The 16963-nt window shown below is 43.6% G+C and overlaps 1 protein-coding gene across 1 annotated transcript in view; it reads left to right on the forward strand.

Annotated features, from left to right (window-relative positions):
• Positions 1–9343: 9343 nt before the first annotated feature.
• Positions 9344–16963, forward strand: part of LOC144766909 (epithelial sodium channel subunit beta-2-like) — a 175565-nt gene continuing 167945 nt past the window's right edge. The window contains exon 1 of the mRNA XM_078650611.1: positions 9344–9825. Coding sequence (XP_078506737.1) covers positions 9461–9825 — 365 coding nt within the window. The 5' untranslated portion in view covers positions 9344–9460. The remainder of the gene's footprint in view (positions 9826–16963) is intronic.

Genomic DNA, 16963 nt, shown 5'->3' on the forward strand with positions numbered 1-16963 from the left:
TGTTTTCCACTGAATACTCTTGCAAATGAACAGTAGTTCATCATCTCGATAAAAATTTAAACTGTCAGGACCAATTGTACCAATTATTAATTCCTCCAAATTTGCTTTTAATTTTGCAACATCAAGTTTAGGTTTTGTCACTCTGACTTCACAACACTCAGCATCAGATTCTGCACCCATCGGTGATTTTGGAGATAAATCCTCATTAAAAGTTAAATTTGGCATTCTCGATTTTGAAGAATTAATTTCAGATATATCTGAGTAAAATATTTCAGCAACCTTCTGAATTTCTGCATTTAAAGGAACAGTCAACCCTGTCTTATTAACTTCTCTTTGCTCAAAAACAGGCTGAACAGGACCAATGGTTACTGGAACTGTCACAGCTTCCATGCTTTTTGTTATTTGTCGAATTAATTCTTCCTTAGATCGTAAATACTCAGAAGAATCTCCAGCCTCTACATTTCTGACTTCCCTCACATAATTTTTTGGAGCTTCCCTTTCTCTTGGAATTAATGAAAAATGTCTACCTCCAAAACAGACATTTGCATTTGCCTCAGCTTCCGATTTTCTTGGAGTTTCGAAAGATTCAGAACTATTTGGGTAAATTTTAGGAGCTTCATTAACTCGGTGTAGTTTCTGTAGAAACCATCGGAGTAGACCATGACCTAGGAGGTCTCAAAGGCTCATTCCTTTTATCTGAAGTGTAGATTTCTTCTAAAACTGCATCTTCAGATTCACTTTCTACAGGGGCATTATTTCTCTTTTCAGTTCTTTTTCCATCAGGAGAACCTAAAACCATCTCTCTAATTAAATAAAGTCCCTCACTCATGCTTCCCTGTCTCCACATTCGCATCCTATCTTCATGTGTCTCTCTTCTATAACTTGGAGCTTTAGGAGGTCTTTTAATTCCACTTGCTTCTCTTTGTAATTGGTACATCTCATCCTCCCATTCAACTAAAGCTTCAAATTGAGTGGGTCTCGGTTTTGGAGTAAGAGCATTCATTTTCTCTCTCAAATTTCTCAAAACTTTTACATTAAATGAACCATCATCAGGCCAAGCCAAAACACCATCATCCTTAGTGTAGTGTTTCCAAATATCAAACCACAAAACAGTATGATAACCATATTCACCTTCCATATACGCTGCAGGTGTTTTGTACTTATGAAGTAATTTACCACCTCGCGTTTCGATTTTCTTGTCGGGTGAAATAAAAATTTTACGTTTCTGAAACGTTGGCTTTTTCTCAACGTGTTTAAAATGATAACTCATTTTTAAGAGTTAAATTCAATTAACAAATTAGTTCGTAAAATATTTCCGGGATGTTCCACAAAAGCAACCAATCCGTGCGCGAAACACACCAACAAGCCAATGAGGGTTGAGCTACATCACTTTTTTACTCAACTAATAAAAATGGAGATTTTCTGAAGAACCAATCAGCTTACAGTTCGTCAGAGATTCAAGAACCAATCAGGACACAGTTTGTGACGTATGTCACCCAATCCCAGCGCGGCTCTGTGACGTACACAGCAGCTGCGGTTTCTCACTTCTCACTCTTAGCGCTTACCCATCCTTCACAAAATCTTTTCACAGCGCCATTTTGAAAACACTTTTTTAGTGGAAATTAATTTTTAACAATGACAATAAAGACTCATCTGTCTGTTTCTCTAAATAGGATAGTTTACATACATTCAAGTATTCTCATTCTCGGAATAGAAGGCTGCTATTCCCATAGAATATACACAATTGCCAGTACAGTAATCTTTTTACTCTACCCTTCAAACAAGTAATTATGAACTCATTTCCCTCAGAACGCACAACTAAGTGACTGTCCGAAAGTTCCACTTGAACATAAATTACAAAACAAACTCGCACTTTCACACGGAAAAAATCCCTAACTTCAAACACACATGAAATCCGTACAGGACTCTCACCTGTTTATAGAAATCATGCACCGTTAGTAGAATAACGACGTTATCCGTACAGGACTCTCACCTGTTTATAGATATAAAACATGTACCCCTACAGGACTCTCACCTGTTTATAGATAATCATGCACCAACATTACTCTACCCTTCACTCAAGCTCGAATATAACTAATACTCTTATCACAGTGAGTTTTGCAACAGGCGCTTTGTCCCTATTCTCATGCTGTTCAAATTTCTTAGATAATCCTCACTATACAACATTCACACCTAGCCCTAAAACTGTGTTGCACGGCCACAACACTTGTGATACACGGCGATATCACTTGTGATACACGACGATGTCACTACTCTGAAACAGATCAAATGCCCTGTGTGACTACCTTCTCATCACACAATCTGTACCGGTACGACTCACATATAGCACAAAAAACGAACTTAACATATGTTAAACATCGATCCTATATCCATACCATAACACCTTGGTTACCCTTAGCAACCACCATAACACCTTGGTTACCCTTAGCAACCATCAATTTCTGCTACCAGAAGAATTGATCCAGCGGCCTAAAGGAAATATGCCATAAGCAATGCTACCTAACTCTCCAACCTACTTCACAAAATACTACTCTAACTCATGGACCCATTAATCAAATATGACATATTTTGACCTACTGAATCAGGTGGCCAAATTAAACCTATATACACCTTATTTACAAATTATATACAAACTATATACAACCGCGGTAAACGATGACATCATTTGAACAAATCCTAACTATTTAAATGACCACCATGGCGATGGCATCTAGCTAATAGTAACCTGTGCTTCTGAATAACCAAGACCAGCTTGTTTTCAAAAGTAAGATTTTATTAACTAATTTTAGATTATTGAGAATATAATTTTATAAATGCAATTTTATTAGAATCATAGCAAGCATGTTTGAAAAGTATCATAAGAAAAATACAGTTTTAAGCAAGGAATTATAAGTTTAGCATTTCTTAAATCCTAAGTCCCTAGCTAAGCTAAATAAATGGAAATAAAGTAAAGTTCTTTAAGGATTCTTACGTGCTCCACGCAAAGTCCGACAGCACGACACCCTCATCTGAAAGTTGAAAAGCAGCAGCCAGCCCATCCCTAGGGCATGGGTTTTTTATACCTTTCTATGCTAGCTAATCTAAGTAAAGGAAAATTTTCTGCAAAAGTCGATGTCTCATTGGTCCAAGAGTGACAAGTGACATGTCACCCACATTTCAAAACTTCCATTCGGTCATATTCTTTGGGACCATTGTCTTTCTTGTACGTGTTCCAAAGCTTCCTTGATTTGCAACAAATTTGAGCAAGAGTTCTCACTGACTTCATTTCACTTCCTCAGATGCCAAGTTATCAAATGTTCTTTCTACCGGTTTCTGACCTTGGCCACGTCCGACAAAAATAATAACAGCGCTTCTTCATTGTTCAAGAGGTGTGGCGCCGCGGCCAGGGCGACTGACGCTGGAATCTGGGGACCACGGTTCGATCCCCGGCTCCGACGGCAAGTTAGCCCAGCACCATGTGACTCTGGGCAATAGTTCGCTTAATCTTCCCGACGGCCCCCAGCGCCTAGAGACCCTTACGGGTGATTGTGCGCTTTACAAAATGTGGACTTTACTTCAGTGAATGTAATTTTGATGGAAACTTTCAAAATGGACATCTCATGCTCCTTGCAGAAATTAAATTCATCTTTTAGCAAACTCGAGCAAACTAGGCCCAAAAGCAGGCAACTTATTTTTCTAGTATAAAACGAACACAAGAAAAGTATTAATGCAGGAAATATTATTTATTCTGTTTCCACCCTTCGTTTACTAATTGATTAACCCTCCCAATTAGTCTAATGTTACCTAGCAAAAAGCAAACAAATAAAGCAGCATTTTATATCTACCAGTCTTCATGAATCCATGAAACCTTATATGCACCTAGAATAGTAGAAATGACACCACATAGACAAGGAAAGCAAAATAAGCACATGCTTCTTTTAAATCTGCTGCAGTTAGTAATGACAAAATAAAAACGACAAAATTAATTTATTATTTTGCACGAACAAAAGATGCAACATTTATGCACGTTTATGAGCACACATGTTAATGTCCCCATGTGTAAAGTTTAATCTAGGTTGTGTTAGCATAACACATCACAAATCATTAATATTATTATTTTATATTATGGAAGTATGACTTCACGAGTTTAAACAGATTTCTATTTTCTATCTCGCTCCATCACTCCCTGTCTCTCTCCCTCTGTCTCTCTCCCTCCTTATCTCTCTCTCTCTCCCTCCCTCTGTCATCAGTCACTCTCCGTCTGTCACCCTCCGTCTGCCACCCTGCCTCTGCCCCATCTCATAAAAACAAAAGTAGCACTTCACTGATAAACTCTTTATAGTAGCGCTAATGTGCTTTGGGTTTGAATAAAATCAATTGTGCCACTTTTTTTGATCCACACTATCTTGCTTTAGTTATTTTTCAATGTTAACCTTTTATTTCTGTCCATCCCGAGGGAGCACATTTAAAGTGAAAAAAATGTCAGAAAAAGACAACCTTTCCAGCAAGCCTGGTTTTTAGGTCTCGCCTGTCGATGCGCATGCGCATCGAGCTTGCGAGACTATGGGGGCTTATCCACTCTTTATCCAACTTGCAAGGAATCGCCAGGCGATTCCTTGCAGTGCACGAGAAATTGAAGCTCAATGCGCATGCGCAATGAGCTTCAAAGCGCGTGCACAAGCCCCCAGCCGCCTGCATTGCCTGCTCTCTCTGTCACAGCCTCCCCCAGCTCCGCCTCCTCACTTTTTGATTGCACGGCCGTTAGGCCGTGCCTCCCCTACTCTACTCCCCCCTCCTTCTCCACTCCCCCTCACGAGTGTCACGACGCACCTCCGGATCCGCCCCCTCCCCATTTTCTCTGCCTGCCATGTCGCGTCGCATTTCTCCTCCCCCCTCCCCCCAGCCGCCTGCCTTGCCTACTCTCCCGCCCCCTCACTTCTTGATTGCACGGCCGCTAGGCCGTGCCTCCCCTACTCTCCTCCTCCTACTCTCCTCCCCCCTCCCCTTATCTGGCCTTCCCTCCGTCTGTTCCCTCTCCACGCTCCGCCCCCTCCCCTTTTTAAAAAAAAAAGCATACACAACCGCATTCTCATCGTATATTGGGATACTTCTCACTCACCTATCCGGTCAGTGGTGGACAACAACAGCACCCGGCGAGTAGTGCATCGGGTTATAACCTCTGTATTTTCAGGCTGGACATGACAAAAAGGGGTAACAACGGAGTTGTAAAACTGAGTTCACTGTACTACCTTGTGATCTTGTACTCACGCTAGGCTAGTTAGCTAGGGAAAGTCTCAGTGTACTCGGGTCAACAGCCTTGTCCAAATATGTCGTCTTATCAAGACTGGATTGGTAATGTACTCAAATCACTACTATGTAATAACCTGTAGTTGTGGGATTCTGGGTTTAATTCCTTAACCGAGTGGCCACGTGGAGGGTCAGTCTACCCTACGTATGGGAAGGTATGATTCTCGTGATGTGAATAAAGGGCTTAAATGCCCCGGCGTCGTAGCCACGTGTTTCAGACTAAATGCCCGGTCGTTTGTGCAGGCCCTACAGCCGTGTATAGGACCGTACTTCGCGGATGTTGGTAAGGGTCACCATTTCAATTGCGGTGCACTCGGTGGGGGCCTGTGCAATGTGGCTGCCTTTCGGACTGGCTCAAAAGTGCAAACAGAGCCCGTTAGGTGTAAGCCTGGGGAAGAAGAAGGGACCGCGCGGTATGCGGTGCTTATTAAAAATACCGCATGATAATTATTAGTCCCCCAAATCAATTACGTACCGCTGCATGTCGTATATTACAGAGCACCCCCCAAAAAAAGGTTAAAGTACCTCAAGTATGTGAAATAGGGCAGTGACCATTGCACAGACTGCTGAGTTAAAATGCATCTGCTTTGAAGGTGTAACCGGTTGAATGTTTGGGAGAACCACGACAACTCCTAATTTTTTTTTTTTTTTTTTATTAAAATCGTGTTTGATTTGTTTACCTTTAACACTCGTGGCCTGTTAGGCAGTGCAATATATACATATTATGCACTACAGCTTAAGCAGTATTAAATTGGCCACATACGTCACATATATGAACCTGTTGACAGTCATGTAACATTCTTAAACATTGCGAACTTTGCAAACTTGAGTTCGAACCCTGCTTACGATCATTAAGTGCCGTGATTTTGATAAACAGGCCTCTGTCGCAGATTACGTCGATGTATTCAGCATGTTGTCGGGTAGTGGGCTCTGGACTCTAGTCACTGTTCTTTGTGCATGGGAAGAGTTAGTCTGTGGTGTAGCTATTTCGGTGAGCAGGTATAGCAAGACTGTGCTTTTCGCCCTGGTCTGGAGAGTTAATACGTGTGGGGTTCTTTTGTGTGTCGTCTTGTAGCAGCACGTGTTCTGCAATCAGCGCCCTATTGAGATCTGCCATCCATATTTAGGTCTCCTTATTGATAAGGCAGTAGAGCTACCTGCCAAGTGATTTTTCACGCAACCAACAAAGTCTTCTTGTTTATGTTTATGGCTTTTTTTTTTTGTAATTCTTTAGCATTGGCTACAGGAAACAAAAAAGCTAAAGATTTACAAAAAAAACCCATAAACAATTCTAAAAGCACTAACTCTAATGCTGCGAGACCTATTGCATTTCCAATGCTTGTTTGGTGGGGGGACGAAGAAAGGAAAGAGGGAGAAATGGGTACAAGGCACAAGGAGGGGGGGCTCACACCTGGATCTTGCTCTAGTGCCTAGAGGCCCAGGGAAAGGGCCCTCCCCTGGGCCTCCAAGCAGTAAAGAAGCATTTTGTAAAACACAACCGTGACAGTTCTACATAAATTTTAAATGCACATTCCCATAAAAAACAGGGGATACAAAAGTAAACAGGAGCCAGTTGATCTGGCTGCTCCCTCCTCCCCTCACCCACCTCTCCTTACCTGTGTCTGGCTGGTTCTGCTAACAAAGGGGGCCTTCTGTCACCTAGCAACAAAATGCAGGCAATGGCCAGTACTTAGCAGAGGTGTTGCCTCGCCCGACACTGTGAGCCAACATAATTGCTGGCCCAGTTGCTGTGCAGTCCCTACTTTGTTTGTCCCTTCCCCCCCACCCCTGCGCCCTCAGGAATGCCATCACACCCTGACAGCAAGGTCAAGACACCTCGCATTTGTAATTTGATTGCGTGGGGCAGGGGGCCCTGGAGGCTAACTGTGAAAGCGTGGCCTTTCACAGTGAAGCAGGGGGCCCCCTGAGCGCGAGGCCCTGGGCAGCTGCCCACTCTGCCCATGCCTAGCGCCGGCCCTGCATTAGGAAGTAACTAAGGCTCTCTCGCCAGGCTACTACTCTTCCCCCGGCTTCCCCCGGCCTAACCATCTGCCCTAGGTAGCAGCCCTGATTTTAAGAACACTCCTGAACGCGTGCATTGAATTAAAACTGTGTGTGCCATGAATTAAAGCCGCGTGTGCCCTGAATTAAAGCCGTGCGTGCCTTGAATGAAACATGCGTCATTACTTTTCCAGTTACCGCTGCGCTTGAGGAGCTGGTGCTACCTGGCAGTCCCTGCAGCTGTGGCCCGTGCCCCTCACGTATCCTTGCAACACCTGTTGCATGCAGTGGTCTGGGGACACACGCGAGATTAGAGCACCTGAGCCGTGTCCTCTACGTCATAGAATAAAAGTGCAGCAGGCTTGGAAGACAGCGTCCCACCAGAATGACAAGGACAGCGGTGGTAACGCCCTGAAAAAGTCCCAGGTTAGGTATGACTCCTTGGCCCACCCTTTGCCCCTCAGTATCTTCTATTTGCAGCTGGCTTTCCAGAGGAAGGCCAGGGGTGGGAACTAGAGAAAGTAAACAGGGCTTACCCAGTCTTGTTTGCATTCTCTCAGCAAGGGAAGAAGAGGACACGCCAGGGGTAGTAGGGACTACCCCGCTGCTCCTGATTGACGTTTATGTTTGTGGCCAGTGACGCCAGTCGTTACTAAAGACTGATTCTACCAATGTCCCTACCAGTGACGTCAGCATCCCCTCACCTGACTTGAGACGCGCGCGCCACGGGCCTGGCGGGGGTGACTCAGGCGCATGCCTGGTCGTGGGAGGTGAAAGTGCGCATGCGCACCACGAGTAAGGTGCGCTTTATAGTGAAAGGCGAGAGATTTTCTAAGAGCCCGTTCTGTTTAAAGCCTTACAGGATTGCGGAGCCAGCTCCATATCGACCTACCGTTCCTTCAGAATGAGCCGCCTGTGTCGAGAAGTGTGCAGCAGGTGCAGCACCTCAGGCTCAGTGAGACACAGACAGCCGAGTCTTAAAGTGTGCTACTACCACTGACCACTTATGGTGACGTAAAGCACCGCGCCACCTAAATATAATGATTAACACGTAAACAACTCTTCATCTCACAGCCGTGCCGCTTCTAAGTGCTGTAACCGAGAGGTGATTACAGACTACTTAATCAACAGCTAAAAAGGCAGGTGGCCCAAAGTACAACCTTTCCCCTACGCCTTACTCATATCTAAAACGCAGACATTGAAGCTGTAGACGGCCACCGCTTCTTTGCCCGATGTTTTTCAATCGATGGTGCTTCATTGCCTAACAAATACGCAGCCCTGTGTCTGTGGGCCGCACTGAGTTACACCTGGGTATAAAGGGTGCCCACCTCTAATGTGGCACACAGCAAGAAGGACTCAGACGAGGAAGGGGCCCCCGGTCCCCATGCGGCCGGCACGAGCCAGGCCCATGCGGGGGCGAGCTCCTTCCCGCCCCAGGAATACTGGGTGAACCAAGTCGGAGCAGGAGAGTGCCCATTAAGAGCCCACGTGCAGAATACAGTCTAGGCTACATAATGTAGTTACTAATGCAGGACTGCGTGGAGCAAAGTGCTCCTCTGCAAGCTCCCTGGCAAACAATGGCTGCCCTTCCAACGTGCTTGTCTTTTTCCCATTGTGTCCAAATAGCGGTCCTTTGTGACCTCTGACCTAACAAGCACTCTAAAGGCAGAAGTGTGGAGATCATCTCCTTCCAGAGCCTTAATTACCTTCTGCTGCTAATTAACTGTAGAACAATGGCCCGCAGCCATCCCTTGAGAGATCAGCTTTGGCCGGTGGAAGGGATAATCTTGCACGTCCTCCTATTAAAGACTGCCCAGCTTCTGTCCAATTTATTCCACATGAAATATCTTCCAGCAGCTGGAGCTAGGCACTGCGTAGGCCACCAAGGCCACGGTGAGAGGCGCAACCAGCCCCCTAGTCGGACTGACAGATGTGGTTGCAAGTTGAGGTCTCTCGGTTGCATCCTGAAGATTAGGCCCTCCAGCTGAACACCACGATGACCAGGATGCACCTGCGCAAGCCTTCACTACGCGCAATCTGCACCCGCACCTTGCGCCACACCACAGCCCACGGGATCCCCAGCATCCTGCGGTCTCGGGGTCGACTCCAGCGCTGCTGCTGGGCAGGGTTTGTGCTGCTGGTGCTGGCCTGTATGGTCTGGCAATGCAGCCAGGTGATCGCCACGTTCCTGCGCTACCCAACCCAGGAGAAGGTTACCATGGTGAACAGCCCACGTCTGGCCTTCCCAGCAGTCACATTTTGCAACCTGAATCGCGCCCGGATGTCGAAGCTCAACTCCTCTCGCTTTCGCTTCCTGTCCAGCGAGCTGCCTTTCCTTTTCAGGAGAGAAGGCAATCAGAACGAAAGCACCACACCAGAGGGCATTTCTGTTGCAGATGATCGACAGTTTGCATTTGCGCTTTCGAGGTTGACTGTCCAGGAGCAGAAGGAACTAGGCCACCAGCTCGAGGACATGCTCATATCATGCGTCTTCCATGGGGAAATTTGTGATCAGAGGTAAGAGTCACTTCTTGTGCGGCAGATCTTATGTGATGGCCCAAGTGTTATCAAGGTGTGGGTATCTTGAGGCACTACATGTCTTTGACTGACTCCTGTCCTGGAAATAGTCATGTCCTATGATTCTCTCATGCCTGTCATACTCCCCTGTTTCCTTCAAAATATGGCCATAGAATGACATTTTGTGGATGTCAAACTGCTCCCTTACTAAGAAAGTTTGCATTGAAATTAAATCTCCTTTCTCTCCTTTGATGTCATTTTTGGGAATTGGACCCCTGCCACAATGATTCAGGTTTTTAGTGGGTTTAGTATCTGCCGACACACGTGTGCCTGTATGGGAAGCCTCATAAGGGATCATGGTCTGTTTATGGGTTGATATAAAGTACATCAATGATTCGGGGAATATCATTCACGCAGGTCAGTTCTACCAAGGTTTTCCCAATCTTATGGACGTGTTGACGAGTGACAGGCTGCGCTTCCCATGGTCCACTAGTTCTGGGGCTTCCATTGACAAGAAGCTGTCACTTCAAGATCAATAAGTTGAAATTGGAAAGTAAAGGTTTCTAGACAAGTCTGTTTAACCTCTTTTCTGATACCTCTGCTGAGTACTTCAATAGAGAGCTAGTCTGGAGCTCCACCCCTTTGATATTGGCAGTTCATATAATCTGAAAGTACTCCTGCCCCACTAATTTGTGCAGATGTGTTTCATTCCCTTCACATGATAACTCAATATCCTACATTGTGACTGAACACCCCAATTGGGAACAGTCACTGATATGCCCAGGCGTATCTCAACCCCATTATCCTTGTCCATTTTTAAGGATGACCCTACATCCGTTCATAAGATGCTTGAACAGTCATCTCTTTTAACGTTGCATATTTCAGCGTAAGACCTAATTCACCTTTTTAAGGGATAGACTTTGGGAGGTCATTAATAACTGATGTACAACCTATGTCATAGGAGAAACATGATTTTCTCTAAAAACCAAATAGCTCCTATGTAAAGCTCCCCCCCCCCCAGTATGCTGGTATATGTAGGGCTCTGCATGACACAATCCTTTTCCTGCGTTCTGAAGCTTGTCCCTATTCAGTCATATGTACCATTGCTAAGTAGGAGCCTAGAAGGCCTGGATTGTGTAACCAATTTACATCCCTTATTTCGAAGCACTATACCGCAAGATACGTTTATTATTCAAGCCAGCAAAGGGCAGAGCAGACCCTGTATTTCCAGTGCTTAATGTATTCCAATGGTTGCTGGACACTCATTTATGGGGACTGGGACCTATTTCTCATCAGCAGAATTAAACCAAGAGCAAAAGATAGAAAAGCAGAAGAGAGGGGAAGAAGGAGAGGGAAATGCAGGACATCAGTGACAGTGGAAAACCAGGGATGAAAAAGAACCTACAAGGACATGGTTCCAACATAACACATCTGAACAAATACATAAGCCCCAGAATCCCATGTGTTGTTGGTTTAAAGGTCAGGACTGGCTGGAGGTGAGTGTCGTTAGTAAGGCCCCATGAACCATCTGTCCTACCACTCACAATATCGTGGTCAAGAGAGTGCATCTTAGGGTCACCTAGTACCTTCGCCTGAAGGAATATTCTGTGTTTGTAGTGAATAATGGAGATGGCTATATGAAAGCTACAACTTGCACACTAGTTTGCCTAATCTCCTTTTTCTGTCGCTTACAACTGTAAAGAAAGGGGGGTTAGATGTGATGGCTTAATATTAATGATTAGTTTTGTGTCATTGTCACTTATATAAATATATACACATATATATGTATGACAAACCCACTGGAGGGTGTAAACGGGCTGTAAAAGACTACATCTCCCAGCATGCACTAATAATCGTTTGCAATCATGTCAGCGCACCGGAAGCCATTAATTAAGGAAGTATGCAGGGGAGGTGTGGAAAGCCTTTTAAAATGCCAGCGAACACGGCCTCTGATGAGAAGCACCAAACGCTTCGAAACGCGTCAGGCCAGGAACTGAATGCGGGGAGGGGAAGCCCCTGCCTTTTCAATAAAAAGTTATCACTTTATCTGCCTGCGGAGTGCGGTCCTGCATCTGGGGAGTTTTGTTGTGAAAAAAAATAATATATATATATATATACATACATACATATATATATAGTTGCTTCTCCGCTGCAAACAGGATACATCCAAGTACGGACACAGACCCAGGTTCGTGCTATAAAATTATTTTATTCCTCCTTTGTCGCCAAAATTTAAAGTGACCGGTGCATAGATAATTGTATCACGTGACAATCAGGCATGAACATAGAAAATTCACAATGTACAATTTGTAAGCTGCTGTCATTGAAACCTAAATATGCATATCATTACAGTTTAGTTCGGAATTTCTTTTTCAATTGACCATACAGCATGAGATGTGATTGTTTCCCTGTATTTAAGGCTCATCATCCTTCACTTTTTTGTTCACTTAAGCTTGAAATCTATTGGCAATACTATAATTCTCGCCTATGTACAAAACATCCTGCAAAATATCGGGATCAATCCTTACAAGTGAACAAAATCTCATTGTTCATGCATTTCGGAATTCATTGTCCGTGTTTGATGCAAAATAAAAGTGCTACGTGGAGAAAAAGTGAAATTGTGATAAAAAATGAATACACATAAAAAACTGGTGTGGGAATGACAATGTCTCACTATTGCCAATTCTGTTGTACAGTTATATGAAGTAGCTTAAGTTAGTTAGTTACTGGGGAATAATATTTATTACATTGTTGAAAGGATCATAAGTATCTCTGGCCTCAGAGTTATACCATTCGTGTGATTGAAGAATCCAACATCATAATAATTCAATAAATAGATTTGGTAATAGGAGTTTTGTGCAAAATCATGCTTGTATGCATAAACAGATAAATATTTCAAATAAATATCAGCAAAACTAATAAATATCTGACAGTAAATACATAAATACATACACCTATTGTACCGTGCGCAATTAAAACGCTCTAAAATTACCATAGAATAAAAAGATTCCTAAAATCACTAGTCAGGAGATAAAATCATCTGCATGACGTTCAATAGCGATCTGTTAATAATATTTTGCTGTTACACCCACAATTAAGTTAAGCAGGTGTGCAAATCTTCTGTTGCGTTGAGTCCCTCGGGGTGTTTGGAATCTAGCTGTAAGATGTATCTAGTTTCCAATTTCCTCAGCTTATTTTCCCTATCACCTCCTCTCCTACTTGGGGGGACCTCATCTATCATGTAATATTTCAGGTTAGAATTGTTAGAGTTTTGTCTCTCCCTGAAATGACGCGCCACTGGATAAGTGTCATCCTGGTTTGTAATGGCGCGTAAGTGTTGCAACACTCGCTTGTGTACCTGCAAAATAGTACTGCCTATGTACTGTAGGCCACATGGGCACAACAGCACATAGACAGCAAATTCTGTTTTGCAGGTTAACAGTTTAGAGATCCTAAATTCCTTGTCACTGAAAGGTGTATTGTAGGTGCTTTTGTTGACACCATGGGAACATGCCTTGCAAGTTTTGCACTTGTATAACCCTTTATTAGTTGGAAGCCAGCTGCTACTTTCAATGACTTCTGGACTGGTCTTGACTAACATGTCTCTCATAGAGGGTGCTTTGCTGCAAGTGATGGACACTCTCTGCGGTAGCAGGGGTCCAATCACTGGGTCATTTAGTACCAGTGGACAATTTTGTTGGATGATCCTGTGTAGGGACTTCTGTTGTCTATTGTTCTTCATTATCAATCTAAATTCTTTGCTGTCTTGGTCTCTCTCATTGTTTCTGTAATTTATATCAGTTTTTGTGTCTTTTTGTTTTTCCCTAAGTGCTTCATCCCTAATGAACAACATCGATTTACTTAATGCTTTTTCGATAACCTTTGTAGAATAACCTCTGTGTTCAAATCTGACTCTATACTTATCCTGCGCTATTTTAAGATCATCATTGTTGCTACATCTGTGTCTAAGACACAGCATCTCCCCATAGGGAATGCTGTTGATGAGATGCTTTGGGTGTGAGCTACGTGCGTGGAGAGTAGAATTTCCCGCCGTTTTTCCTAAATAACCGGTTTTGATTTTGTTGTTGTTAATATATACTTGGGTATCCAAAAACTCGACACTAGTTTGGCTGATAGTTGCTGTAAAGTGTAGATTGATAGTGTTGGAATTGATGACATTTACAAATTCAGTAGCTTGTTCTGTTGTCCCTTGCCACACTACAAACAAGTCATCAATGTAGCATAGCCACATTTTAACATTGTTGTTCATATATGTGTAATTCCATGAGGTCCAGCTCCTCCCACCTGCCCATGTGCAGGCATGCATAACTAGGTGAGAAGCTGGCCCACATGGCTACTCCTCTGGTTTGTTGGTACAACTGACTGTTTGACATAAAGATGTTGTATAAACACAACTTGCTCATTATATCAATAAGTATCTAACTATGTTCTATGTACTGAGAAGTCTACGAGCCAAATAGTATTCCAAGCAGGTGGTTTCATCTACCCTAAGTGGGTGTATGCTTTATGCAAAGTTTCTGTTGCATTCTGGGTGCTGGAATTCCTTTCAAGGGAAACTGGAGTTCCTTAGAGACATTTTCAGTGGAAACCCACTTAGGGAATATTGTTTTGGTTCTCTAAACCTCGTTGGAGATCAAAACAAGCCATTTTCGTTGGCAAAAAAAAATCCGGAGCATTTTGCAAACTTCAAAACTGGTGCGGCTTGTTGTTCCTGCTAGGATTGTAGGGATTGTCTGTATATATAACGAAACGCGTAATGACAGGTTGCGGGAGCACTGCATACAAGAATAAATAAAAAAGAACGTATTCACAGCAACTGGAGTTCGTGTGTCTCTCCATCGCCTTCAGGAGGTTGGGGAGTCTTTGGATTTCGTAATATATATATATATATATATATATATATATATATATATATATATATATATATATATATATATATATATATATATATATATATATATATATATATATATATATATATATATATATATTTCATCAAGGTGCCCTGAGCATGGAAGCGCACACGACATCACTCAGCCAGCCGGCCTTCAAAAATGCAGCCCGCATTTCTGCTTCCCATTTTTATTTACTTGCCAACATGTTTCAAGGTTCCACGACCTCTTCTTCTCGGGCTGAAACAAACTTCATTTGAGGCTCGCATTGATTTCATTTCCTGTTTATTAACATCTCTGCCCCCAGTGGGCGTATGCTCATTCTTAAATGTCTGATGGGACATGTAGTCCGAATGCGAGAAAAATGTTACTTCAGGTAAGTTCAAATGCACAGTTTGTTTTATTTTACGTCCATTATTACCTGGAGCAGCTCCCCACGGCCGGACCGCTTCCATGCTCAGGGCACCTTGATGAAAATACAATTACACGGCGGTCCGGCCGTGGGGAGCTGCTCCATCGACCAGCTGGAAAAAAAAGTTTGCAACCAGCTGAGCGAGGCTGCCGTTTTGAACTATTCATGACAGGAACAGCACATCACTCGACATGCAGATTGAGCCTGCGTTCTGTGACTCAGCCTACTATAGGTAATAATGGACGTAAAATAAAACAAACTGTGCATTTGAACTTACCTGAAGTAACATTTTTCTCGCATTCGGACTACATGTCCCATCAGACATTTAAGAATGAGCATACGCCCACTGGGGGCAGAGATGTTAATAAACAGGAAATGAAATCAATGCGAGCCTCAAATGAAGTTTGTTTCAGCCCGAGAAGAAGAGGTCGTGGAACCTTGAAACATGTTGGCAAGTAAATAAAAATGGGAAGCAGAAATGCGGGCTGCATTTTTGAAGGCCGGCTGGCTGAGTGATGTCGTGTGCGCTTCCATGCTCAGGGCACCTTGATGAAAATACAATTACACGGCGGTCCGGCCGTGGGGAGCTGCTCCATCGACCAGCTGGAAAAAAAAGTTTGCAACCAGCTGAGCGAGGCTGCCGTTTTGAACTATTCATGACAGGAACAGCACATCACTCGACATGCAGATTGAGCCTGCGTTCTGTGACTCAGCCTACTATAGGTAATAATGGACGTAAAATAAAACAAACTGTGCATTTGAACTTACCTGAAGTAACATTTTTCTCGCATTCGGACTACATGTCCCATCAGACATTTAAGAATGAGCATACGCCCACTGGGGGCAGAGATGTTAATAAACAGGAAATGAAATCAATGCGAGCCTCAAATGAAGTTTGTTTCAGCCCGAGAAGAAGAGGTCGTGGAACCTTGAAACATGTTGGCAAGTAAATAAAAATGGGAAGCAGAAATGCGGGCTGCATTTTTGAAGGCCGGCTGGCTGAGTGATGTCGTGTGCGCTTCCATGCTCAGGGCACCTTGATGAAAATATATATATATATATATATATTCACTGAAAAAACCATAGGTTTCACACACGTTATAGTTAGGAATTAGCATTTAAAAAACCTTAGAAATTCACTGAAAAAACCATAGGTTTCACACATGTTATAGTTAGCGTGACATTTCACTCATACAAAACCTTTGAAATTCCCCCGTTATAGTTAGTTCAGCTAACTATAACTCGCGCGCCCGCAATGCACTGCTGATGACGTCACATATTACATCACTCATGACATGGTCAGTGACATCACTCATGACATCACTGATGACATCTCAAATGAAACCAGTCAATGTTTGCCTATGGAAGGAAATTCAAGTTACTGTAAGTATGGTTACATTTACTTTTCTGGGTCGGTCCTGGGCTCAAAGATGCAGCACTGACGTCTCTCGTGATAACAGGTGAGTAAATCGGAATTCGTACTTCGGCTGATTTTAGAGGAATATTTCGCTCAATAGTGAAGGAAGGGGGCGGGGCCTGAGGAGACATGTGTGCAAACATGCCCTGTGGCGCGTTTTAGGTTGGGGAATATATTACTCTTCAATCCTGAGATCACCTGTGAGCCAACTAGCCCATCAGGTACCTCCAGTTTGCGCCAGGGAGCTGCGTTGCAGAGAGGTGTTCAGAGGGCACGCCCCCTTTTTCCAACACTCTGCAACCCAGCTCCGTGGCACTTACTAGAGGTACCCGTTGGACTAGTTGGCCCCTAGGGGACCTCTGGATTGAAGAGGAATATATTCACCAACCTAAAACG

Source organism: Lissotriton helveticus, chromosome 7, assembly GCF_964261635.1.
Source record: "Lissotriton helveticus chromosome 7, aLisHel1.1, whole genome shotgun sequence".
NCBI classification, from domain to species: Eukaryota; Metazoa; Chordata; class Amphibia; order Caudata; family Salamandridae; genus Lissotriton; species Lissotriton helveticus.